The 27,841-nt window shown below is 33.0% G+C and overlaps 1 protein-coding gene across 1 annotated transcript in view; it reads right to left on the minus strand.

The window, feature by feature from the left end:
• Window positions 1-27,841, minus strand: part of LOC129216537 (uncharacterized) — a 91,842-nt gene that overhangs the window by 47,773 nt on the left and 16,228 nt on the right. Inside the window, exons 3-4 of the mRNA XM_054850752.1 lie at window positions 15,558-15,755; window positions 10,759-10,956 (exon numbers count right to left, since the gene is read on the minus strand). Coding sequence (XP_054706727.1) covers window positions 10,759-10,956; window positions 15,558-15,755 — 396 coding nt within the window. The remainder of the gene's footprint in view (window positions 1-10,758; window positions 10,957-15,557; window positions 15,756-27,841) is intronic.

Genomic DNA, 27,841 nt, shown 5'->3' on the forward strand with positions numbered 1-27,841 from the left:
AAAAGTATTTTAAATGCAATCTGTGTAAATATTAATAAATGTGGACAAAGGCTGACTTGTAAAGGGGTTGCATATTTGCCAACCTTCGAAGGAAAAAAAAAAACATATTTTACTAGAGGTATATAAGTGGTTCACCATCGACATATCTATGCTACAGAATTATTAAATTATGCTTTTAAATAACATGAATATTAAATTTAAAGTGAAATGGGAATTTTTTTGCAGATGTAAGCAAATTAGTAGCAGCAAGAAAAATATACTGCAAATGAAAAAACTAAATAATAAGGAGTGAATTTGCTTAAAGTTTTATACATTCTCCAGTCTCTACCAGAAAAGTAGCTACAAAAATTTAATTACTTAAATCCAAAAAAAAAAAAAAAAAAGGAAAAGGAAATCAATATATAATGAAAATACAATATAAAATAAGTAGATATAGGGTAGCACACCTGTTAAATTAACTTCAAACATTAAAAATAATTGAAATAATTTCAAGATGCAAAAAGATTGAAATCTGCTGCAATTTTCGGCAAAGCACATGCTTCGTTGAACATGCAATGTGGAAAGCTTCTAAAAAATTAATTTTTACTAAACGAGTTATTAATTGGAAAAATTCTTATTCCCTGACATTGTTAGACTAGAAAAGGGCGCCATATGTTGAGAAGAAAGTGAAACTTTTTGATGATTGAATGAAAAAACTGCAAAAACGGGAGAAAAACGTAAAAAACGGGAAATCGGGAGATGGAAGCAAAAAACGGGATTCTCCCGTTAAAAACAATAGAGTTGGCAAGTATGGGGTTGGTTCTAAAAGTCAGCCTTTTTCCACATTTATGTAATGTTTACAGTTTGTATTTAGAATACTGCCGTGCTAAGCACAAAACTGTTATCTGCAGTTGAACTCAAACTGAGATATTGCGTTTTAAAGTTTGGCTCATCCATATTTTTGATTCTTATGTTTTTTTTTTTTTTTTTTTCAGAATTGAAAACATTTTATTTATTGAGTAAAATACAAAACAGAGAACAACTTGGTTACAATAACTCAATTTTGTTCAAAAGTGCAGGTATGACTACTTTTACTACTGTGCTTACCACGGTCATATAGTTAACTGAAACTCCAGTTTAAGTTTTGGTTCAGCTCTAGAAACCACTACGCAGTTTTGTTTTGGTTTGGACTTAGATTGGAGTGGAAAAAATCAAAACTCAAAAGTTTTCAATTTCAGACAGTAAAGTTACATTGAAAGTTAGGGAAATCATACTAATTTTTCTTTCAAACAATATCAATCATGTTTGAAAGTCAATAATTCGTTATTACTTCAGGTTACAAAGGCAATCTAAAATAGAAAATGTAATTGTTTTGATTAAACACATCTTAACCAATATTATTGGTTGCACAACAATTCGACTTATTTCTGGTGTTTGACCAAGAAAGTTCCATAAAACAAAAAGGCTATTTTTTTCTAATCAAATGTAGCTTTATATGTAGCAGAAAAAGAATGTGGATTGCATATTTTTTTTTATGCTTAACTTTTTATGTGTTGCAAAAAAATTAGAGCTATTAAAAAAACATATTTTTGTTCATAAAAACTTCAAATTTTCCATTTTTTCCAGAAAAAAAAAAAGTTTTTTTTCCACCACTTCAAAATTTCCAGAAATTTTACATCTCTAGTAATAATACATACCAGTAAAAAAAAAGGTTGATTTTTTAGAAAAATCATCATCAGTGTTCTTGATTTCTAAAGCTCTATAATCCTTGTCATCTTTGCCATAAAGGTATGAACTCTGCACATGACTGAAAATGGGAGGAAAGATGGGAATTATGAATTTAATTTAAAGTTGAGTCACATATCTGTTTGCAAGGTATTTATTTAATTACAGAATTTTAATACAGAACACTTTACTTTTTTGAAGATGCGATTTATTTAACAAATATAGCCAAGTTCATAAAATAAAGTTAATATATACACACTTACTATTCTCGAATATATTTTGTCACTTCTAATTGACTCCAACAAAAGGCACAATCAAAATTTTAATTTTATCAAAAATTTAAAAAATATTTTTCAATTACGAGAAATGTTTGCGTTACCTACATAAGGTTGACAACTATCAGCCTACTTTTTTCCCCCACATAACCGCCGTTCTTTACTTAACATGGATAGTTAATTTAAACAAACATTTGAGTCTTTTTACAAAATTTTATGCCTTTTTCTTTTGTCTAAGACACTCAGATTGTCTTGAGAAGTGTTTTGTCTTATTTCTTCAAAAATCAAATTTTCAAATATTTTTTTTTTAACAATTACAAAACTTATGTCAACGGTTTGTTAAAAAAAAAAAAAAAAAAAAAAAAAAGATTAAAGCATAAGTTTTTCTTTTTGAAAAAAAATGATCAACTTTTGAAGAGCGATACCTCCAAAACTATTAACCATACAGCGTGCCAGTTGAACTTTAATTTGTTACAATTTTGATGTAATTTAAAATCGCAAATAACAGTTAGTGTAAAAAATTCATAGTAAAGAGGTTATGAGGTGAAAACTGAATAGTCTGAAAATTTTATCATTTTTTTGTGTGTTACTCAGCTAGCACAGGTTTTCCAAACCTTTCCTTGGATTCACAATTACCCTAACTAATCCAAACTAAAGCCCTCAATCCCTCTCTTAAGTAGCGACACGCTCAATCGTCCGCCATTTTGTGTCGCTCCTTCAACTTTCTCCATATCTCAACAGTAGAAAAGTACAGTTTCGCTTCTTGAAAAGTATCTTTTCATTAACGAATGTTCACAGGTTTTTGATTGTAACTTATGTTACTAACAATATACATACAAAAATGTTGGTTTTTACCTTGGTAAAATATTTTTTTGAGAGAAAAAAAAAATGCACACATTAGTTAAAAGGCATTTTGAAGGAATGTACGATCATTTTTAAGAGTTTTTTTTTCATAAGGACTTTTTGGAGTTATTATTTGAAAGTTGGTGTAGTAGAACAGTAGAGAGCTAAATGAACTATGTCATAAATTGTAACTTGGGCAACAGTTTGAATTTATTCATGTAAAACAGTATCATTTATATTACCAATGTGTGTAGTTTTCTTATGGAATATTATTCACTTCTAAAAAATCAGACACTGGGATAAACCATACATATATATTCAGTGGCGTCGCTTCGGGGATGGGGGGTGGAGGGGATGGTCTGCCCCGGGTGCCATCTGTCAGGGGGTGACACTCAAAGTGGAATTGCAAGTTTTTGAAAAATTTAAATACCTCGTTTCAGAAAATTTCCCCCTAATATTTTGGAATTATGTTTACTTTATCAAACTGAATTGCATCACCCATGAGGAGGTGGGGGGGGGGGGATAATACCAAACTGGATTTAAGAGTTATAAAAAATATTTCTAATTTAGTTCGGAAATTTTCACCCCAACATTTTAAATAATTTTTAATATATCAAACAGAGTAGCATCAATACGGGGGGGGGGGGGATTGGTGTTGGCTGACATCCTCCTATAAGGTAACACTATAGGGAGTTCACACCATTAGGTTCATTGTCAATACTTTGACCTTATAGTCTGACTTATAATGACTTCCTGTTAAACCAAAAAACTGATCCTCATTATCGTTCCCTGTGTTTGGGATACTTTTGAAATAATTAAGGGACCATCAATTTAATAGACCCCCTTACTTTTTTGACATTGCGTCAGCCCTGTGCATATGAGTCTATGGCAAGTTATATAAAAAGCGTTCATAGTTTTATTTCTCTTTGTGTATTAGTCAACTTAAAATGTTGTTTGAAAATTTTAAGAATTGGATTTTCTTATGATTACACAAAATGTTATTTTGTTTTATTTCATTTATTTATTTTTTTTTTTTTTGCGTTCGTAAAGAGGGGGGGGGACACACACCAAAAATTACCAACCCGGATGTCACTCATACTAGGTAAGCCACTGATATATTATTTAAGATGTTTTTCAAATGAACGTAAGGATTAAACAAACACAGAATTTTTCTGCACAAAAAAAAAAAAGAAAAAGTAAATAAATAAAATAAAGAAATCAGATAATTGTATAAATTGTCTTCAGTTACATGTTACTGTATCCTTCAAATCAAGGCTTGCCACTTGATTTTTCAGTGGAAATTAAAAAATATTTCCTTTAATTTTTATTTCCTGAAATAATAAAAAACAGCGAAGTGGTTAATGTGACATCAAAAGTCCAAAGCTAATTTAATTTAAATTGACGCACAAATTTACAGCAGATAATTGACTCTTCCTATAAGCAATATTTTATACAAACTCGTAAAAACTTATTTTAAGAATTAAAGTTCCGCTTATATATATTTTTTAACTTGGTATATTTTCTCAATTTCAAGAAGTTCCTCCGAATCTTGATCACCTCAAATTACAGTAACGATTATCACTTAAATTCTTTGTGAAAAATGGAAAGTAATGGCAAAACATTTCTATTTTATCCCAAATTACAACACACTGAGTCGAACACGGTCGAATTTCCCAAAAGACAGAAAAGTTGCTGCCTAGAGTGGCAAATTTTTAGGGGCAGAAAAATTTTACTAAAGGAAATAACTTTTTTTTTACTATTCATAAAAATAAAAATTCAGTTTGTTTTTTTCTGTAGTGAGAAAATTTTATCACACTATATTAAAGTGATAAACAATGGGGGCAATACAGTCTCAAAAATATAAATTGACATTCATGCTAAATTTTAAGAATAGGTACTTAATTTTAAGATTAAGTTTTCTTAAACTTTAGTATAAAGAATACTCAATCTTAAAATTAAGTAAGACTAGCTGAAGAGTACTTGACTTACTTTTTCTTAATTATCTCAGTCAATGTAACTTCAGTAAATATAAATAATTCGGGAAGGTTCGTGACTGAAGATCTTTGATGCGAATGCTACTCGAATGAAACATGCAATGCTTCGAAGATTTTATTATTTTTATTGTATTAAATAAAAAAAATTTCCGCGTGAAAATCTTTTCAGACATGGGGCTCATACAATTCAGACCGATTCTTTAATTTTGAAACGAAAAGTAAAATGAGAAATTTGTTTTTGATAATTGTAAAAATATTTTGCGGCGAAATAGGCCCCTCCCCTCCCCCCGAAACATGATTCTCTCAACTTGCTCAAAAGGTTTCTACTTTAGAACTTTGACCCTTTCTCGCCATTCAGAAGAATGTTAATGGTTAATATAACAGTCACTTCCCCTCCAAATAAAAATAATTTTCCAGATAGCTAAACAATACAACCTAGGGTCCGATTTTGAACTACATCCGAATACACTACACTAAAGCATCTTGACATTTTAGATAGCATTTGATGAAGAATATGAATAGCTAAGAGAAAATATCTAGTATTCCGCACAGTGAAATCACACAGGCAGCAACACAAAATGGCAGGCTGAACCCACATGACTGCCCACCTACAATCGCAGTTGAAAGAGGCATGCAGTGCATGGCTCAAAGTGTGTCGCTACTTAAGAGAAGGATCCTGGGCTTTAATCCAAAAAACATATTAAAAAATCAGAACTACACTGCACTTTGCAATTTTAACCCTTTTTTTTCTACATTATGACTGGCACTGGACTAATAGAAATGTTAAGAAACATGATAATACTAGAGCATGTACTTACCCCAATTAGGTCAACAATATATAAACTAATAAGCGGTAACAAACATTATCAGTCTTTAACTAATCTTATTGAAAAGGTTTAGGCATCATATAAAGCCTTTCCCTAGCGTAAGCTCCAGGAAGAGCCCAAGCAAGTTTTTCTGCCATGGAAAGAAAACCAAAAGAAGGTAAAAATGACATAATTAAATGAACTGGCGGATACCATTTAGGTCAGAAAACTTCCATTGCCCTAATAGTGAAATTTACTTAATACATAACTGAAGGCGATGAAAAAGGTATTCCGACGATGATCATGTTTCTCAGTAAGCCACATGTTCACTGCTAATGAACTCTTCACAAGGTGCTTTGGATGGAAAGATTTGAGTACTTAATCTTTGTATAGCTGGTAGATGTTAAAAAGGATCTCAAAAACGGAAAACTTAGGTTTTTTTTAAAAAAAGAAGGAAGGAGGATATTTTTGAAAGAAATTTTTTTTTCCTGAGACATGGTATGGGGTGCCATTATATTGCGTTGACCTCTATATATATATTGCTGCCTAAGTTTCATGTTGAGACACCTTAAAAATTTCTAGTACAACAGAGTAAGTTGCAAGGACTGAAAAAGTCTCCTGTCAGGGTTCACACAAGGGGAAAATGCAAGGTGAGATTTTGCACCCTTATAAATTTTAAGTGGAATTTTCTCTCTCTCTCTCTTTTTTTTTTTTGCAGTTTAGATTATTGCTTTAACAATTTTGATAAATAGTACTTATTTGAACAAAATATATGCATATTATGTAGCACAAAATGTGTTAATGAACAAAATGCAGATGACAGAAATAAGTTTACAGCAGCAAGTTACCATCACTATTAACATTAAAATATATTTCAATGTCTGTTATACAGGCAATATTCTTATTTAAATCAAAAATTTAACTAACTAATGTACTAATGATGCACCCTTAATTGTAATTAAAAATGTCTCAATGCTTCAAAAAAAAAGGACCGAAAATGGTGATTTTGACAAAGAATGCATTTTGGTGCAACTTTGGCATTAAATGGATTTAAAAATACATTTTCTTTGGTGCAACTGGGAGAAAAAGCTAAGATCAAAGTTCTACAGGTTTTTGAGAGAAGTAATGTTTTCAGTTAAGTAACAAAAAGCTATTCCCGATCTTTTCACCCTTTCTTTCTAGCTAAATTCCAACATTTGTTTGTTCATTGATAATAAGAAGGTAGTTAAAAATTTTTGTCAGCCATTCTATTTATGTCTTCAAAAAATAAATTTAAAAATCAAAAAAATCATGCCGCGATTTTTTTAACGTATGTCTGACAATAGGGAACAGCACGCAAAGGGATTTTTGTCAAGTTGGAGTTAAAAAAAAGTTGCGGGAATAGTGCAATTCCGTGCCATAGTGCGAACCCTGTCTTGTATATTTAGGTTCTATACAGAGCTGGCCTTAGCAAATGCGGGGCCAATTGGAAAATTCTGACGGGGCCTTTTATATAATGATTGTACAAATTTGAGAAGTGCCTGATCATCAATTTTTCTGATGCAGGTAGCAATTCAAAACAGACGCAATGATCCGTCTTTCTTCAAGTTTCTACATTGCTTTCCTTTTCATTAATTTATTTTCTTTACACGAATGAATGAATGAATGCCAACAAAAATAAGGGTGAATTTTAAGAACATAAGACAATTTGGTGGAATTGTCTACAAAAGCAGCTGAGAATCTTTAAGCGCAATTTAAATTTATCGCTTTGAAGGAAAATATGCACCAAAATTTAAATTCTGAAAAAGCAATATTATACTTTCTTAGGCGACATCAGAGGTAGAACAGAGGGCATAATTCTGGAACAACACACAAAAATAAGCATGAATTTTAAGAATGTAAGATAAGCTAGCCCTGAGATTACTTATGTGCAATTCGTAGCTTCAAAGTAAAAATATGCATCAAATTTTGCCAAATTGAAGTGTAAAAAAGCAGTTTTAGCACGCAGATGAGAATGAGGAAAGGGGGGGGGGGTCAGAGACAAGATAAACCATTCCTGGTCCCCGGAAGAATTTTAAAAAATGATGTCATAAATTGCAAATTTAGGAAATTGTTTGCAAAATTAAGAGCCAAATTATTTTTAAAAAAATAAGATAAGTTTAGGCTAATTTTGGTGACAATAGGGGATTGGGTGTTCCTCCCAGAAATTTCTGAAATTGTAGTCCCAATTAGGGGATGTTTTATGAAGATAGAGTGAAGGGAATTTGATGATCTCCAGCGGAAAACTTTCAAAATCGAAGGCTTAAAAGGCGCAATTTTCGACTGTCTTTGGTGACGTTACGGGATTTGGTGACTCTTTGAAATTTTTTTTGATATTCAGTGTTAAAAACGCAATTCTAAACCATGTTTGATAACAATAGAGAAAAAGGGAGGAGATTTCCCAAGGGAGGTAAGTTGCAGAGGCTCTCTCATGGTGACATTTTCTAAAAATAAAATTTCATAGTCATAGTGAAAGTCATAGTGCTGCAGGGTTCATACTCAACTTTAAAAATCAAAAGTAAGGAGTTTTTAAGGAGTTCATTTTATTTTTTAAGGAGTAGTTACCTGTTTTAAGAGGTATTTCTTAAAACTTATTTCAGAAAAACTATGTACAACTCTAATATTATTTATTTTTGTTTTTATACAAAGCATTGAACGCACAAACATACTGAATTTATAGTAAAATATGCATTTACTGCATTTTCTTTGACGTGAGCCGCCTCGGTATCAAATTCAAATGCAAGGGGGGGGGGGGGAATGAATTTATAGAAGCAGAAAAAAAAATCTTTAGAATGGTAATTTAACAAATCTACAAGATGTTATTTTACAAATAACTATCTACATAATCGTCATAAATTTGTAAAAAAATTTCGGACGTGGGAAAGAAATTTGTCTAACGAAAAAAATCGGATTTCCGGTATTACCAGACGAATAAATAGCGGAATTTTGGTAAAGTTAGGTACAACGTAATCACTCCTATCGGATTGGCGATAGAAAAACATCTTTAAAGTCATGTAGAATAAAAAAATAAGGATTTTGTAAGGAGATAATAGCAAAATTCAGGAGTTTTAAGGGCCCTTATTTTCTTTTCTTAAAAAGCAGGAGTTTATAAGGAGTTTGTAAGGAGCCTACGAACCCTGTGCTGACGTTAGGGAAGGGGTTGAGAGACGTTCACATGAAAATGCTTTGAAATTTAAAGCTTAAAAATACTATTTTAGGTTATTTTTGGAGACCTTTAGAGAAGGGGAGAAGGTTAACTTTTGAATCTCCCTTGGAAATGTTTTGATATTAAAACCTCAATGATGTAATTTTAGTCAATCTTTGGTGATAAAGTTGAGGTAAGGGTGAGAGCTCATTTCCTCCTGAAACTTTTTGAAATTAAAGCTTTGAAAATGCATTTTAAGTTATCTTTGGTCCTGTGAGAAATGTCAAGGTTTAGAGGCTTCCCTTTGAAATTTTTAGCATTGAAGATTTAAAAGCCAAATCCCTGGCTATATAATAAACATTAGAAGAGGAATTTATTAGACTTCAGTAGAGGAATGGGTGCTACAGGCAATTTGTTTTCTTTAGAACTGTTATGGAGATATTTTACGTGCATCAACCATGTGGTATTTGAGGTTAATTATTTATTCAATTATTTATTTAATTTTTCAGAATAGCATTTACATTAGCGATTGCATTTACATTAGCATATATCCATAAAAATGTCATTGCTGCTGAGTTTCAATATTTTTTAGCAAAACAAAGTTCAAAAATAAAATAAATAAATGTTAATGTGGAAATGAAATAAATTAAAAAGATAGTGCTGGGAATCCCCAAGTTTTGGGGACCTCAGGTCTCCCATGCGACAGTAAGGTCCTGGTGATAGGGCCTCTTGACCCACCGTATTGTTCTGATTTTTGAAGCAGTAAGCAATGTCCCAAATTTTTTAGAGAAGGTCATTTAATCAATAATGATTCAGTCTCCCACAAAAAAATTAGGTCAGCTTCAGGAGCCCTACCTAACCTGATCCCCCCCCCCTTTTTGGGTGCACCACTCACCAATGGTAGTCGGTATAGTCTTGGATATGGTTTTAAAATGCTCAGCTGGACAGAAATGTTTTATTTTTTTCTTCTGGAATTTTTTTTGAGACTAGTGAAAATACAGTTGCTAGCTTGAATAGTGATACTAAAAGCTTCAGGTACCTACACTACTCTAATCGGATTGCAAGTAGCTCCATACTCCCATATTAAATGTCGATGAAACATATTACAACAAATATCAGTTAAGTTCACTTTAACTTTTCATTGCATGTTTTTTCCTTATTTATCTAAAGGGGAAAAAATAATTTTTGATAGCAGGGCCCCTGGTAGCGTGGGGCCCAATGGGACTTTTTTGCTCTAATCTGCCTAAGGCCGGCTCTGGTTCTATCGATTGATAAGTTTTATATTGAACTTTCAAGTCTCTCCAATATATAAAGGTTTAACCATTTTTTTTTTTTTTTTTGATTATCTTGAAAAATAAATTTGCAGAATGCAGCAAGAGTCAAAAATTGTTTTTCATAGTTTCAACATTAAATGCATTTGTTAAAACTTGATCATAGAACAAACATATTCAATCACAGCACATTTCAGCAGAAAATTAGGCTTACCTTTGATTTTTGAAAGAAATCTCTTTTTTCTTTTTTCTGACAGGTTCATTCTCTTCAGTATTTTTATACTTCAGCAGAAGTTCTTTTCCACGTTTTCTAGCTTGTGTCAAAGATTGTCTTTTGTCAAACTTGGTTTTTATATGTGTGGACTCTTGATTGCCGATTCTTGGTTGGACATCTTTTTGGTTGTTTAGTTTTGACTTAGGGCTTGTTTGTTTTGATAACTTTTTTGAATTATTTTTATGTTCCTCATCTAAAGATGGACTGATTGATCTTGTGTTATATTGTCTGGAATTTTCGCAACTTTTATCGTAGTTTTGATCTTGGTTTTGATCTTTAACTTGTTTCCTTTTAAAAGAAGAATTTTTAGATTTTGGAGATAAATCATTATTTTTTTGCTTTCCATTTGGTGAAGAGGATAGTGTCTTTCTACTACGTTTATTTTCTTGCACTTCTTTACTCAGAACTTCATCACTGCTGCTTATTACCTGATGAAAAACTGAAGCAACATCCTCAGTTTTAACACCATTTATATTTGATGTTCTAGCATTTGGCACTACAATAACAGATTGAAGAGAATTCGAACTGGGTTGATGTGAAGCAAAACTTTTTACAAGAGGAACTACTTGCCCAGATGTTGCAAGAGCTTTTTTCAATCTAGGATCACGAGTATTTACAAAAATTGGCTGTAAATATAAAAAAAGTTAATGTTCGAATCAAAAGCATTTATTCATTCTCAAAATACAAATATAAAACAAATAATGACTATGTTTATAAATACTGATAAATTAGTATACATTTTAGAAATAATTTTGTAGCAGCATTAAAAATCGGAGTTGAAAAACTCATACAACGGAATTCATTTAGGGATCAGAGCATTGAATAAAGAGATCACAGTTAAAATTGAACAATTCTAGGATCTGTGGTGAGTTTGCATCACCACGATTTGTTTTGTTTCGATTTCATGATTTTCCGCTGGCGAAAAGAGCTGTTCCGAATTGGTTAGCGTTCTCCTCGCTCCTTGCAGGTGTTTGGTTCTTTTTGCGTAACTGTTTGTGTTGCTCTTTGGCGGAGCGCCAATTGCTCCGGGTCTGTGACGTCATGATAGCTTTCTCCCCGTATGTGCTCTCTGTTTGGCGGTTAGAATTGGTTTTTGTTTACCATTCCAGATTGTTCCGGAAGCTTTGGTTCGTTGGAACCGTTTGAAATGTTTTTGCTGTTGCACCCTACGGGGTCCACAGAGTTTGAAAGAATGTGGGGACGCCATCGGAATTTTAGAGAGACGAGCTCGGGCTACCGTGCTGGATGGTGGTGTTGTTGGCTGTTGGAGTATCTTTCCAATCTGGATATGCTCGGAACACCAGCTTCGGTGAACGATTATGCCAGGTCAAACGATGGCCCTAATTGGAAGACTCTTCGTCCGGAATTCCTACAGATAAGTATTAACTGTTGAACATGTTTCCTGGAATGTTTTCTATATTTAAAAGTTGGAAATTTTTGCCGTGGAATCGGCTCATGCGATAGAAAACAAAAAGATACTGAAAACTTATAACCTATCCTATCTTCTTCCGAGTATTATGTATCTGACAATCTTTGGGCCTTTGCCGGTAATTCTTCAGGATGAAATCAAATGAATATAACATAAAGATATGTGTTGTTAAAAAAAAAAGAAACATGCAATATTTTCGGTAATTATCTGAAGTAAACTGGGAATTTTGTTGTGTTCTCCAAATCTTTGGGAAACTCGCTAATGATGCTGAATTATCACTGGTTGTTGAAATTGAAGTTTTGCATTTTGAAATGCCTTTTTGTTATGTGCTCACGTTTCCAGAACATTAGTAATCTGAATTTATTTTCTATGGATATGGGGCCAGAACTGAAAGTTTGATATCGAAAAATAAGGTATATTTTCTGTGTGGTTTCGTTGGTATGAAGTTCTACTTTTGGCAAAAATATAATCGGGCACTTGTATTTTTTTTGAAAAAAGAAAAGGAATTTGGAAGTATAAATTGTATGAGGTAAGAAAATATTCCGTCTGAAGGATTGGTATTAATTTTATGAGTCTGAATTGTGAGACACGCCACTGTTATTGTTTTGATTATGAAGATTAATTGAAATTAAAGAAATTGTTTTTTTTCATGAAAATTCTGACTCCTCATGTTTGAGTTTGGTATTCCTATCACATTACCATAGTTGTGCATACGGTAATTTAAAAAAAAAAAAAGAAACTGTTCTCATCACCGCGGACTTGGGTTCTTGCGACATATCTTTGAGACAACGCAATGGGAGGTCAACCATGACAGGTGGAATCGTTCGGGAAGTTTTTGAAAATTGTGTTGTGAAAATGAGTTTGCTTTCATTTTCAAGTTTAATGTCTTTATCTTCTTCCCGGAATGCTAGCGTCAAGCACATACTCCTTGAGGACATTTCTGAAAACCTCCTTTACCGCCAATGAATGTGAGAGGAATCACGATCCGGCCTTCTTCAAATAACCGTTCGTGTATCGATAAGTACAATAATCATTTCGTTATCATTTATCTATGAGTCTTTATATCATACACCATATTATGACATCCATGTATTTGTCACCCCACTTCAACACCAAGTTTAAATTATTCTCTTCTCCTCCCATAATTCATTCTCACCACTTCTTCAATAATAGACAAATATTTTTAATTTCAAATTTAAAATTCAGCACAGGATCGACTTCATTTTGTTATTTCATTATTTCAAGCTTTTGTAAACACTCCAATAAAAAGATAGATAATGGAGAAATTGTGGTAGCTAATTTTTTTTTCAGATGGTTATAGTAATATAAATCTTTTTTAAATCACTGTTTCGTGAGTATCAATCAGTACCCGCAAATAGTAGAAAATTTACGTCTAGTCCAAATTATCCTTCCTCATAAGAGTTTTTATAAAATGAGATCAGATACAATGATTAAACCCAAAACAGTGGGAGGGGGGAGGCAATATCTACTCGTAGTACTAATAAAACTCTAAATACTAGTTTAAATTTTTAATATTCAAACTAATGAGGAATTTGGTGTCTTCTGTCGTTCTCATGGGTTAACGGATGATTTACTGCTAAACAAATGCTGCATGGGAAATAAACGAAGCTACTTGTATCATAGTTGCCAACATTGAAAGATGAAAATTAAAAACTTATCCTTAGTTATATTATTTTTAACCTTATACTTAAACTAATGGATACTTCATACTAATAAATTTAGCACCACAGTTTTCAGTGAAAAAGGGATTTTCAAAATATATGTAAGGATTTCTTTATTTGAGCTTGATCATAACTCGAAATTTGACCTTTGGAAATCCTACAGTACCCAATATTTGGAAAAATTGAGACTGCTTCTTTTACCTTTTGCTATTAAAAAAAAAAAAAAGTTGAAAAGAGGAATGTTTCAAAAGCAACATGTCGATGATACAATGAGTTACCGATCCTTGTGACACCTTTGATAGGAACCCCACTGCTTATAACACCAAAATACATGTGTGCATCTTTTGTTGCTATTTTGCTCTTTAAGTTTTGCTTTTTTTTTTCTGGCAAATGACAATATAATTAACTTACTAGTTCATCAATATATCTTTCATCATAACTAAAAACATGTATGCATTTCTTATGTGTTTTGGAAGAAATGAATGTCTAACTCTTCGCACCTTCATTGTTAAGCCGTATTGAATTGACACTGCTAATTTAACATTAGTGTGAAAAAATTAGAGATGAAAATGGTAGCACAGCTCTAGAGATGAGACGCGCTCACCCCGGGCCCAAAGCGGACTCGGGCTCTAGAACCGAAAATTGGTTTCAAGCTCGGGCGGGATTCAGATATTCAATCACCAATCTCCATGCAAATTCAAAACAAATAAACATTTTCCTACTGTGAGAAAATGAAAGGAACATTTAAATTAGTTCAATCAATGTCAAATTTACCCCCTGCCAAAAAAAAAAACAATAATAATAATTAACGCTTATTTATAGTGTTTTTTTGTGATTACTATTGCATTATGTCATACAGTAATGCATTTGAAGTGGAGCATTTTAAGAAAATTTAGAAACTTCTCTCTGTTAATGAAGAACATTTGACATAAAATTTTTCATCAAAAGAGAGATCATGTCAGACTGTAGAAGGCTCGGTTTTTGATACAAGAAAGTTTCCTTCGGCCTCAGGCGGGCTCGGATTTTGGTCCGAGGCAATATAACTCGGGCTCGGTTACAAATTTTCGGGCTCGGGCTGGTCCAGGCTCTCAAAAAGGAGCCTGAACTCATCTCTACACAGCACCTCGATTTAACGAATTCATCGAGACCGAAACTTTTATACGTTAAATCGGGGTTATTGGTAAAATCGGGGTGTGAAAAAAAAATTTAAAAAACTGCATTTACCTTATTTAAAATACCTAAAAAGCAACTGCGCAAAAATATCCTTAATTAGAAAGTGAACACTCTTTATTCAGCATTTCACGACTTATTATACACACTAGTTAATTTGAAATTTTAAACTAATGAGTGATTGATGTATTACAATTTCTTTAATACTTGCCTCGAAATAGTTCTCTTTTGACTTTATGGAGAGAAGAAAATACTGTGTCATTTGCAGCCTGCTGCATGAGATATGTTTTTACAGTTTCCAGGCCATGTAAAGTATTTGAAAAAGTAAGTTTTAATGGGAGTTTTATTATTGCTTTCTGCATTAAAATCAATATTTGCTGGTTGCCCTCTAGCCGTGCAAAAATTTCTGATTCCAAGAAAAGTCTTTTTTCTATTTCGGACACTATGGATATAACATTTGGAAAACAATCCAATATTTCCTAACTCAAATAAAAAAAAAAAATTTTTTTGACTGTTAAAATAATTTGTTAATTCAGGGTTTATTTTTCAGTAAATAGGGGTTTTAGTCTTCATTTTAGTCGGAGGTAGAGAAAAATTCGTTAAATTGTAAAATTTGTTAAATAGAGGTTCGTTAAATCGGGATCAAACTGTACCTTGGTTCAGTCTTTACATCAGAGCAGTATCGATGCATTGGTTTAGAGAAAATTCTAAACCAGTTTAACAATGTGGGATGCACACTGGTTTTTGGCGATGCAAAGCTACAGATGTTAGGCCCAGCCCTAGTATGGATATAATACTTGCTTGGTACATTATTTATTTACTCATACTAATAAACTTAACATGATCATAGTGAAAATCAGGTAATGAAAAGAGGGGAGGCCCTGAACTAGAATGGGATGGGAAAAATATTTTGATAATACGATCCTTTTTTCCAAATAGCTCATACCTGAACTACTGTAGGAGCCACAACATTAATACTTTTTGGTTTATCAATTTTCTCTCGTAACGCCAATTCATATTTCCTGAGTTTCTCTTTCTTTTCTTCCAGCTCTTTAATGACTTCTAATTGTGTCCTTTTCATGTCACTTTTCTCTCGCTCATCAGTAGTTTGATCTTCAGCAGTTTGGATTCCAGTCTGACTTTCCTACATTTTTCAAAAAAATTAGCAATTATAAAGATAAATTAAAACTGTAAAGAACAAGCACATTATTCAACAGTGGTGTTGACAGTTGAAGAGATCAATAGCAATGATTTAATCAACAATAAAAAAATATTCTCTTTATATTAAAAAAAATTAAGGTCAAAGAAATTGTGAAAGGAAGTCTGTGGCGGGCCTGCGTCCAAGAGACCCCATAGCACCTACAACCTTGAAATTTTGAACAAAATTACTTCAAGCCCCGGTGATTTGCACTTGGGGTTTTGTGTCTACTTTCTTCTACATCTAATACATAGAAGAAAGCATTAGATTCGTGCAAATTTTCGAATTTCGACGCATTTGAACGTTTTGAGGTGTGCCGAGTCCATTTCAACCATTTTTGAAAAATGTCTGTCAGTGTGTGTGGCCAGTTTTTTGTGGCCGCTCTATAGCAAAAACTACCGCATGAAATCGTATGAAATTTGGTACACATATCACGGGACGCGGGAGCGTCCCGCCCCGCCAAGGAAACCAAACGTCAGCAGCCAACAGAAGCAAATCCACTGCCAAAGACGAAAGAAAATAAAAGACCAAGAACAAGATTACGCGACAGAACGAATTGGGGTTTTTTGGGTTTTTCACCCCTCTGTATCTCAGCAACATGAAGACAACCGGAGTTGATTTTTGGTACACTCAATTTCCAGTGGCCCCTGACGCCGTAAACCAAAATACAATCCCCTGGACCATCAGGGGGAGGAGGTCAAAGTGAAGTCTTTTCAAAGTGAAGTGGTTGCTTGGTGAGCAAAAAGCTTCCCGCCAAACAAGATAAACAATTTAAAAGATCTATCCATATTTCTGAGGAGTTGAAGGTGGGAGGAGGTTCTAATGGAAGTAGCTGTGATGAAAAAGGAGAAGAGGGAGGATGATAGTTTGACAGATACTTGGCGGGCAAACTAGATATCATAACTTTTTATGGCTGAGGGTTTTTGGGTTTAGGATGCAGGTTTTCTTTTTTGTGCGGAAAAGTTAAAGGTTTTCTTGGCGGGGAAATTTTTACAACAGGGTTGTTTTTGATGAGATGTGTCTTTATGCGAACTCGTGCCCACTGGTTTTTGGGGCGAATTTCTCCAAGGGGGGTGGGGCAATGGGATGTTTCTTGAGCTTTGCGTGCCTGCTATTCCCCAGGAAGTAACTAGTGGAATCAAACAAAATTTGGGCCATATGTTGCCCCTAACAGGTACAGGTGCTGATTCAATTTTGGCGTCAATAGCTCAAACGGGGGTTGAGCTATAGAACATTTTTTGTCGTCAATTGTGATTGCTGTATCTCAAGAAATAATGAACGGAATCAAACAAAAATTTATCGACAAGTAGCCCTTAGAGGGTATAAGACTTGATTTTATTTTGCCGTCAACAGCTGAAAAGCAGTTGGCACAATCAAATGGTCTTTTTATTCCATTGTAAATGCCATATCTCAAGAAGTAATGCTACGTTCTAGATGAAATTTGGAATAAATAAATCCATATGTAAAGAGGAATTGGTTCAATTTTGGTGCCAATCGCTCCATGGGGGGCTGTTTTTTTTTTTTTTTAATGCAGGTTTTCTTTTTTGTGCGGAAAAGTTAAAGGTTTTCTTGGCGGGGAAATTTTTACAACAGGGTCGTTTTTGATGAGATGTGTCTTTATGCGAACTCGTGCCCATTGGTTTTTGGGGCGAATTTCTCCAAGGGGGGTGGGGCAATGGGACGTTTCTTGAGCTTTGCGTGCCTGCTATTCCCCAGGAAGTAACTAGTGGAATCAAACAAAATTTGGTCCATATGTTGCCCCTAACAGGTACAGGTGCTGATTCAATTTTGGCGTCAATAGCTCAAACGGGGGTTGAGCTATAGAATATTTTTTGTCGTCAATTGTGATTGCTGTATCTCAAGAAATAATGAACGGAATCAAACAAAAATTTATTGACAAGTAGCCCTTAGAGGGTATAAGACTTGATTTTATTTTGCCGTCAACAGCTGAAAAGCAGTTGGAACAATCGAATGGTCTTTTTATTCCATTGTAAATGCCATATCTCAAGAAGTAATGCTACGTTCTAGATGAAATTTGGAATAAATAAATCCATATGTAAAGAGGAATTGGTTCAATTTTGGTGCCAATCGCTCCATGGGGGCTGGTTTTTTTTTTTTTTTAATGTGTGAAAAAAAATAGCTTTATAATTGCAACAATAAGAAAGATAAATCGTAATAGATTGTCGTCTGTGTATTTCGTATGCTTTTAATTGTAGGAAAATGACCAGAAAATCGCAATGATTTAAGCTTTTTAACTTTTGCCACCTTGTATTTGTTAACAAATAAATGCTTGTAATTATTTTAAGCAAGGCTTTAAAAATAATTTTCAATTTTTGTTCTTTGCTTTGCTTTTGAGATAAATCTGGAATTGGGATGATTGTTAAGTTTTGGCGTGTGTAATTTTGTTTTTGTTGGTAAAATTGCTTCCTCGTCAAGCATGAGGAAGGATCAGAATTACAAGAAAGATATAGAAGAAAGTTTCGTGATGGCCACACATACTAGTTTAAATTTCAAATTAGTTATTTTGTAATTAATTTTTTAAGCACAAATTTCACACAAATTACTTATTAAAGAGGTGAGAAATTACTTGCACAAAAATAATATTATATATTGTTGGAAAGGGTGGAACTTTCCGCGTTCTATGCAATTTGTTTCAATTCTCTAACTTAATTATGGAGAGAGTTATTTGCGTTTTTAGCTCAATTTTTTTTTAGGATTAGCTGAAATTTAGGCACTATATTCTTTATTAAATCAATTAGTAAGAAGTGAAGGAATTGTCCCACTTTTTTTCTTTTTGACACCATTGGAAAATGCAACATTTTTTAAACTCCAGATCTGTCTTGACCTATGATTGAAAAACTAAACTCCTCTCTCCAAAGGAAAAAAAGTTACAATCTGTTTTGAATCAAGTTCGAAAAATTTCATCTCCATTCAAATTATTGATGCTTTATTTGGCATTGCCATAGTTACGTCTTTTAGCTTAGTTTGCTTCTTTTCTTATTCACAAATTTGGCAACGTTTTTTGGCTACAGTATTTATACACACAGCAGTAGGCTCAACTCAATTGAAGCCTTTAGCTAAAGAGCAAAATATATTACTAGAGACCACAAATTTGAAAGCGACTTTTCAAACGTACAAAATTGCCATTTTGCAACGCCCAGCGTCCCTTAGCACCTATAACTCTGTTAGTTATTACAAGTTAGTTTAAAACCCGGGAAAGGGGTGATCTTTGTTCCATTCGGAATTTGTAACGCATTTTTAATCTCATTCTTTCTAATTGACGATTTAAATCTTAGCGAATCAAATAAGATTGAGAAGCAATCTTCGTTGGTTGTTGAGTGCCAGCGAGCAGGGGGCAGAGCCCCCTAGTACATACAAAAAAAAAAAAAGACTAAAATTCTTGTTAAATTATTAAAAACTTTGTTTGAGAAAAATGAGTAAATACTTTTTTCAAATTAAATGATGAAGAAATTACTTTGAAAACATTCTAAATACCTCAGTCTCAGGTGCTCCCAGAAATTTTGGATTAACATGGATTTGTTTAGGAGGCTCAGTTGCAATGATTGGCCATGCTGGGTCTATCTGTCGAATTTGAGAATCTAGATGATGTAGAACATTGTTTGGCAAAATATCTTTCCAAGTAAGACGCAATTTATATAGTTGACTTCTAGTGTTTTCATCAACCTATCCAAAGTAACATTTTATTCAATTGAAAAGAAAAGAAAGAAAAATGCGGAGGCAGTACTGACACCTGCAGTAATATATTTACAAAAATCACACCCTAGATGTAAAAAAGATTACAAATAGGTTACTCAGAAAGGTACTTATATATTATCCCATTAACCTCTTTCATCAGAAACCAAATTATCACTATGAAAATTTAGATGATAAAATCTTGCCAAATATCACTGTTAGAAAGTCTTCCAACAGGAGTTAAGCGAGTGAGGCAAATCCACAACTGGCACTCGATCTCTCACTTGCTAACATTTTTCATTTTAGAAAAAAAGGTTGATTGGGTAATACGTGCATACCCTCTGAATCTTTTCTAATTTTACATTTATGTTCACAACAAATGTGTAAGCATAGACAATGAAAATATTGAAAAAGTAAATGCTATTGAAATAAAGTAGAGTGCCGATTATCCAAACAAAACTAACCGAATTGTCTAATTATCTGAATTTTCTCTTTCTCTCTCTTCTTTGATTTAATGAGTAAAATTCAAAACGTTCCTTCAATTCGTATATTTTGGGAACAGTAAAAAAAAAATCCTGAGCTTGGAATGAAATTAACAGATGGAAAAAAAAAAAGTAAAAAAGATTTGCAAAATTCATAATGGCATGCCTGGATTGAGTGAAGGAAACATTATGCACAAATGATCTTTTTTAATCATGCCTACCAGTTTAATTTTATAAAAAATACATTTGCAGTGTAGAAATGACCCTTTATGCATAAATGAACATAAATTAGCAATTAAACTATGAATAGTAATATCCCCCCCTGGTTATTGTTCGTCCAACTATCTCAACTAAGACCAGCCGCTAAAGTTTGGACAATCGATGCTCTGCTGCAATATCATAAGACACAAAAAGCAATAAAGAAGAAAAAAAGCTTTATTTAGAGACTTAAACATCTTATGCTATTAAAACGTAAGGTATTGTTTTTACTAAAAAATTCTGTAACATGAATAACAAAAACAGGGGCACTCCAAAATTTAATTATCGAATGAAACCAAATTTTATTGAGTAATAAAAGGTGAACATGCAGATACCAACATCTAAATAACATTAGGCACCATTACACATACAGTAAACAACCGATTATCTGCGGAATAGGGTGGCCAGGTAACCATGGATAAGCAAATTTGCACTAATCCGTAAATTAGGTATAAACAATGCTAGTGTATACAATGGATAAAAAAGAACAATATCACTCACATGCATTTAAACTATGGTTAAAACGATTAGTGTGTGTAAAAATGCATGAAAACTCTAAAAAGGAATCATTTATTATTGCAAACGGAATTACACACATACGTGAGCAAAATGACGAACTGAAACAGATTGAACTAGACAAAAAGACAGGATAGAGGAAGAGATTTTTTTTCAAGACTGCTCCTGTCGCTTGTTTACGATATAAGTTTCATAGATTTAAAATACAATAAGTAGGGTTGATCTAAAAATCAGTAAATAGTGTAGATCTGAAGCAGGAAATAGTAAGTGTAGATCTAAAGACCAGATTTCAACACGACATATTTTAGTGACTTTGGAAGGGAGAAGAAAGAAAGAAATAAAAATGTTTTGTACCAGTTACATTAAAACGTGTGCATTTATCTACATTCGTTAATCATTGGAAAAAAAAACTTAAATTTTTTTTTCTTCTATCAATTTTTTTTTTTTGTTTTAGAAAGGTCGTGGACAACCGGGGTTTACTGTACATACAAATATAAATATATATATACATACATACAGTAAAATCCATAAAGTTGACCATCTGTCTAAGTCGCTATTGTCAGATCCAGAAATAGAGTCCTGGATTATATATATCAACCTACAAAGGTGACCACTTAGTTACTGCACCGCAGATACTCAACTTACAAAGGTTCCACTGTTTTTGATATGATCTCAAAATTTCCTGAACTGTCAGACTGAATTTACAAAAATTCAGTCAGAAATTTTTATACTCTAAATTTTTTCAGTAATCTCTCATCGTAGTGCCCCTGCACAGAAATACAGCAGAAGTATGTAATTCAAGTGTGAAAAATACAAAGTTACAGTTAAGAATGCATTATTATATGTCCTTAAAATTAGTCACATTTTAACAAATAAAATTATAAACAATTGAAAATAAATGGCACATTTTTGAATCAAAAACAAAATACAAAAATGACTGCAATGTGTTCATCTATAATGATATGTAATAAAATAGTTTCTAGAAAAAAAAGATGGATAATTAAAGATAAAAACAAATCACAATTTCATAACATCAAGAAAAAAAAAAAAAAAAAAAAAAACATTTAACTAAAATAATTTAACAGGATATTCATTTTCAAAATATAACATAAGTTATGTTCAATGACAAGGAAAAAAAAAAGAAAAATAGAATTTTTAAAGCACAATTAAAACTGCACATTTTACATCAATATCTATTTCATTAAAAAACTTACATAAAAGAGCATAAGTATAGTATATTATACATAACTTTCTCGTCTAGATACCTATTTCTGCAGATATGCAATTTACAAACATTCAACAATTAACCCATTAATAAATACAACGAATAAGTACTGATAGCTGTTAGATAACAAATAGAGACAAATACAATTTTGCATTTGGATAAATATGGAAGTATTTTGGTGCTTATGCTTCAATAAGGTACAAATTAAAAAAAAAAAAAAAAAACTGCATTTATCTTTGTGTTTACTAAAATATTTCAGATTTTTTGGAACGTGAACACAATGTTTGTTATTTATTTATGGTGAAGAAGGTCGACTTACCATTTCTTAAAAATGCACTATATCTGGCACACAAATGGCAGTGTTTGGAATTATTACCACAAATAATGCTATTTAATTCTTTCTGTACTCACCAACTCTTACTTTTAAATTGATTTCCTGTTTTGTTTTAATAAATGTATACAAAAAGGTTAGATAAAGTTAATTTTAACTCATTATCATTATATTTTGATTTATCCAGTTAAGAGATCCATAACCAAATAAGGACACAATGAAGAGCAATCAGAGTATCCTACCTTTAACAAGTATCTATTCTGTTTATTCAGTAAGTTACCGCCCTATAGCCAGGACTAAGGCAGAAATACATGAAATACACCGCCAGCTCAGTCGATTCCTTAAGAGGTTTTCCACCTCCAGCTTTGCCACTCTTATGCCGGGCTGATGAGTGCTAATAAGCACGAAACTGCAGTCTTCGGCTGAATTGACTGAGCTGGTGGTGTATTTTATGTATCTATTCTGTTTATTACTTCACTATAATTTAAAAAATCCATTACAATGAAAGACAGGAAAACTGAAGGAAATTTATTCATCCAAGGACTAATTAGATACACTACACTACACTCCAGGGTCCCCCATACCTTTCATTACACGTGGATGAACCCTGAAGAGAGCTGTTTTTTGATCCAAATCAGGAGTCAAGCAACCCCTGATCCAGAACAGGCAAGGTATCGATTTGGAATGGGAACTTGGAGGACTTCGTGACCATAGAGGATCTTTAATCGGCTGGTACTGAACCCAGGACCCTCCAGTTCCGAGTCCAACGATTTACCAATCAGGCCACCACGGCCTCACTGATTAGACATATACTTAAATGATCAAGCTTACAAAAAAAGTTTGTACTGCCTGATGAAAATTCGTATATCTGATGACGTCAATATACACTCAAGTAAGTGCTGTCCCATTGAATCAGACACTGAATCAGTACTTAAAAAAGATCCTTCTTAATTGCTTGCACTAGAATATTAAGTTTGTTCATATAAGTTATTTGGCTTTTTGTCAGCAGAAAACTTTTTTCTTTTGAGAACAGGGAACTCTTGATAAAGAAAACATTGACCAATTGTTAAGAAAAAATCACATTTGCAGCATTGCACAATATTCTGCTACTTGTTCCAAGACAAAGTATTTCTCAAAGTTCATAGTCAAATTCAGCGTAACATGGCTTCTGAAAACACTAGTCGCCAAGGTTTTTTTTAAAATTGCAATGGGCACTTGGATTTGTTGGACGCTGGTCATAAGCATTTCGAGTCCTTTCCCATATTAAAATAATATTTTGTCACCGATATAAAATTTCACTTCTTTTTGGTCTATAATGTTTTTACACTTACATTGTCATGGTGGCATTGCATTTAAATAGCAATAGCATGATAAGAGAAACATCTGTTAAAAATCAATAGTCAAACACTTTTCTAAGTTTAAGATGGGGCCAATGTGGCATTCCACTAAATACTCAATAGTCATTCAGCCATAAAAATTTTTCAGTGTCCCCCACTATTGTGCTAGTATAAATTACTTTACAACTTCATAAAAATAACCAAATTTTGTTTTATAGCTTCCTTTGCTTAGTATATTTATGTTCTCATCATATGCCCATTCACATAATTATATTCAAAAGCGCTTATCATGGAAAGCACTAAAGAAATGCTAAGACAGCATCATTTGCTGTGCTTTGTAATTTTCAGACAGAATTCATCTTACACAAGGTTTGCGGCACTGAAGTCTTGCTTGCAATAGTAAGAGAACTGGCGGTGAAAACTGTTGGAAACAAATCACTCAATACAGACATGGGACCAATAATTTCTTCATCTCTACTTTTAGTCGCTGAGCAAGATCATTTGTTTGTACTCTTCTTTATTTTCCAACCTGTTTTATGTATTTCTGTACATTTTGCTTCATGATTCTTGCACTTTGTTATCTCTATTAAAGTGCACATTTCTCATTTGTTGCTGCATTGCATTCTTTAGAATGCAGAAATTGAATGAAAACTACACTGCTTACTGTAACAAGAGGTGACCGATGGTCATACCCCAGGTAGCACATTTTGTTTTATAAATGTTGTAAAATGGTTGTTAGCGTTGTGAAAATCATTTTAAAATGTTTAAAAGTTACACATGCTAACTGGGAAATATTACTCAGGAAATAATGGTTCTGAATAAAAACAAGGGAACAGTAGCTGAAAATCAAATATTTAATATCGGGAAAGGTTTTGGCATTAACGGAACTTTTTAAAATTTAGTCACTAGAGATGATGTTTTGTATTCGCTCCTCATTAAAGTCATGAATTGTAAGTATCATGTACATTTAAAATACCCTTTAAAAGTTGCACTGATTGTATCAGTTACTTTATACTGCATAAAAATGTTAAGTCCCAGACAAATATGTGTTGTACATGTAGATTGCTGTTAAAAATACATAATTTTGATGTCAAGATGAGCTATGGGTTCTTTATGAAACTGAAGAAACAAAAGAACAATACAAACAGTGAATCTATCCTCATTCCTCAAGTAAACCAAAGTTCAAGCACAATCATAATTGCAGTCCCCTACTATGTTATTCTTGAACATTTATGAGGTCAATTCAGAACAAGTGTTGAATAGTGTTGTCATCTGACATTGAACTTTTCCTTTACAACAATATCCACACATCATTTGCTGCAACTGCAACATGAGGTCTATTGCTGCATGCCAACAGGATGCATTTTGTTGACAACTACCATACAGGCCAGTCTTGACACTTTCCAATTCCCACCTCTTTACTTGCTCACATGAAACGCTGGCATAGAGGACATAAGTTAGGTTCAGACATTGAGTTGCTTACTAAATATCAGGGACCATGTAATGAAATGACTGAAACAACTTACAAACAGACAAAAAATACACCCTCCTTTTCTTTCCTGTATTGGCATGGATTTGTCTATGGTGGTATTGTTTTGACCATACTAGAACATAGACCCAATATGCTGCTTTCTATGACGCAGATACTGGAAAGTTGGTACTGTGCTGCATTTAATTTCAAAGCAGCAACTACATAATGAAGTAACAATGAGATGTATGATGGATTGAACCTTGAGGGGGAAAAAAGACTAAAAACCCAATATTGCTTATTTTAACATTCCCCTCTGCCCGTTTTTTACTCACCCTTCCCATGAATAAATGCGTATTTACTGATCATATTTACACAGTGGCGGCGCGAGAGCAAAAGTACACGCCTGCGATGCAGTTTTGCGAGGCCCTATTAAACATAAAATATTCTCGGACAAATAATTGAATTCATGGAATTCATTTTTATACTAAATATTAGCACTTAGAATTATCAACTCATTTCTTAATTGCTGTAATAAAAACATTTCGTGACTAGCAGCGCAATCAAAAAGAAGTGTTTTTGGTAATAGGGAGAAGGGATGATACATCGAAGGTGAAAAAAATGACCCAGTAGAAAGGGGGGTCTGGGGGCTCTCCCCCAGAAAAATTTTGAAATTTGTAGTTTAAAAACGCCATTTTAGGCTTTCTTTGCTGATGTTAGGGGGAAAAAGGTACAGGGGTCTCAGCGGAAATTTCTAGAAATTTAAGCCTTAAAAACACATTTATAGGCAATATTTATTGACTCTAGAGTCAGACACTGTCCCCAATCGATTCTTTTTTTTTAATAGGTCGAAATTAATTCCTTCGCCCCCTGCAAGTTCTCAAAATTGAAGTTTCAAAAACAATTTCAGACAAACTTTCAAGATTTTATGGAAAGGAGGTTCTGGGAGCTCTTCCCTGGAAAAGTTTTGAAAATTATGGTCCTAAAAACTTAAGCAATATTTTATATTCAGGAGCCATTCCACTTAAACTTTTTGTTAGTGTAGTTTAAAAAACCTAATTGCTTATGATAAAAAAAAAATGCGGTATGGGGACCCTTGCCCGAATATTTTCTGAAATTCAAGCCTTAAAAATGTGATTAAAAGGCCATATTTTGTAACATTAGGCTCAGTAATTTTTGAAATTAAAGCTCCAAAAACGCAATTTTAAGCGATTTTCGATGTTGTTGAGTATTTGGGGTCTTGCAGCTGGAAATATCGCGAAATTGAAGATCTGGATGCGAAATTTCAGATGCTCCATAATGCTTTCGGTGGGTATGTGTATGTGGGGGGGGGGGGACTTCGGAGGTGCAGCATTTTGAATATTTTCTTATTCTTAGACGAACTGGGGAAAAAGAGAAGAAATAGGACGGGGGTGGGGTAGTAGAGCTAGCTGATCAATAGGCTATAACTATTGAATACTTTTAATTATATATATACAAAAGAAATTTCACGCATTAATTTCTTTCAAAAAACTAAAATAAATAAAACGTGATGTAGAAACTTGAAGGAAGTCGGATCATTGCAACAGTTTCAAATCTTTGCGCGTGTTGGGAAAATCGACGATCAGGCACTGCTCAAATTTGTACAATCATTTTGTATAAGGCCCCGACAGAATTCTCCAATCGGTCCCCGCATTTGCTAAGGCTGGCTCAGTGCAGTCTCCCCTTCACGCACCATTTTGATTACTTTTGTATCTGTTGTATTCAATAAGAGCTTCAATTGAAAACATAAAAATTTCTTATAACTTCTGAGAATTTTGCGAGGCCCTATCTGCGCTAGGCCGTCGACAGTCGCCGACATTGCCGCCACTGCATTTACACAGCATTTTCCCAAAACAATCAATTTTTTTTCTGGCCAAAAATACCACTTCTGTTTGCTTTTTTTTTAGTTTGCATTGCAACTCTGAATTCAAATTTTCAAAAGTAATTTTTTAAAAACAATGATTAAATTTGAACTTAATCCGTCATTTACAACAACTTTTACAAAGCATAAAACTCAACTCACATTTAACTCTAATAAACATTCTTGGTGGTTAAGATTCTATTGATAATTTTAATGACAAAATCAATTTCTTAGGAGCCTGCAACAAGTAATAAACCACTCTGCAGCAGTTCAGTTACACAAAGAAATTTTTTACAAATCATCCATGATGTATAGAACAAATGAGCAACGTCTAAACTGGCATTACAAATATATCAAGCTCTCAAGCTCTTGAAGTAAATTTGTAAGTTGTAAGACTTGAAATATTGTTCTTTTTTTTTTAAATTTCAGCACATACTTTTTAAGAGTTGGTCACATAAGACGAATTCATACTACAATTTTAGGACTTAATTGTATGATTTGTGATTTTAAGGTCAAACATTTCAAGTTCCAAACTCAAAATAATAATCAATAAAAGATTTAATAACATAATAAATCAACTAAATACTTATCTGAGTATTGAAAAGCTTGTAAATAAACATTTTTAAAATTAATTACTTAAAAGCAAGATAGTTGAATTAGTTACCAAATATTTTTTAAAAACTAGAAAACTTCATTGCATCATTTAAAAAAAAAAAAAAAAAAAAAAAAAAAAAAAAAAAAAAAAAAAAAACACCCAATGAAATCTTTTAGGAAATCATTGCACAACTAAAAAAGATTTTTGTTTACCAGCTCTGGAATAGCAAAATTATGTTGGACAAA

The sequence above is a fragment of the Uloborus diversus genome, chromosome 2 (genome assembly GCF_026930045.1).
Source record: "Uloborus diversus isolate 005 chromosome 2, Udiv.v.3.1, whole genome shotgun sequence".
NCBI lineage: Eukaryota > Metazoa > Arthropoda > Arachnida > Araneae > Uloboridae > Uloborus > Uloborus diversus.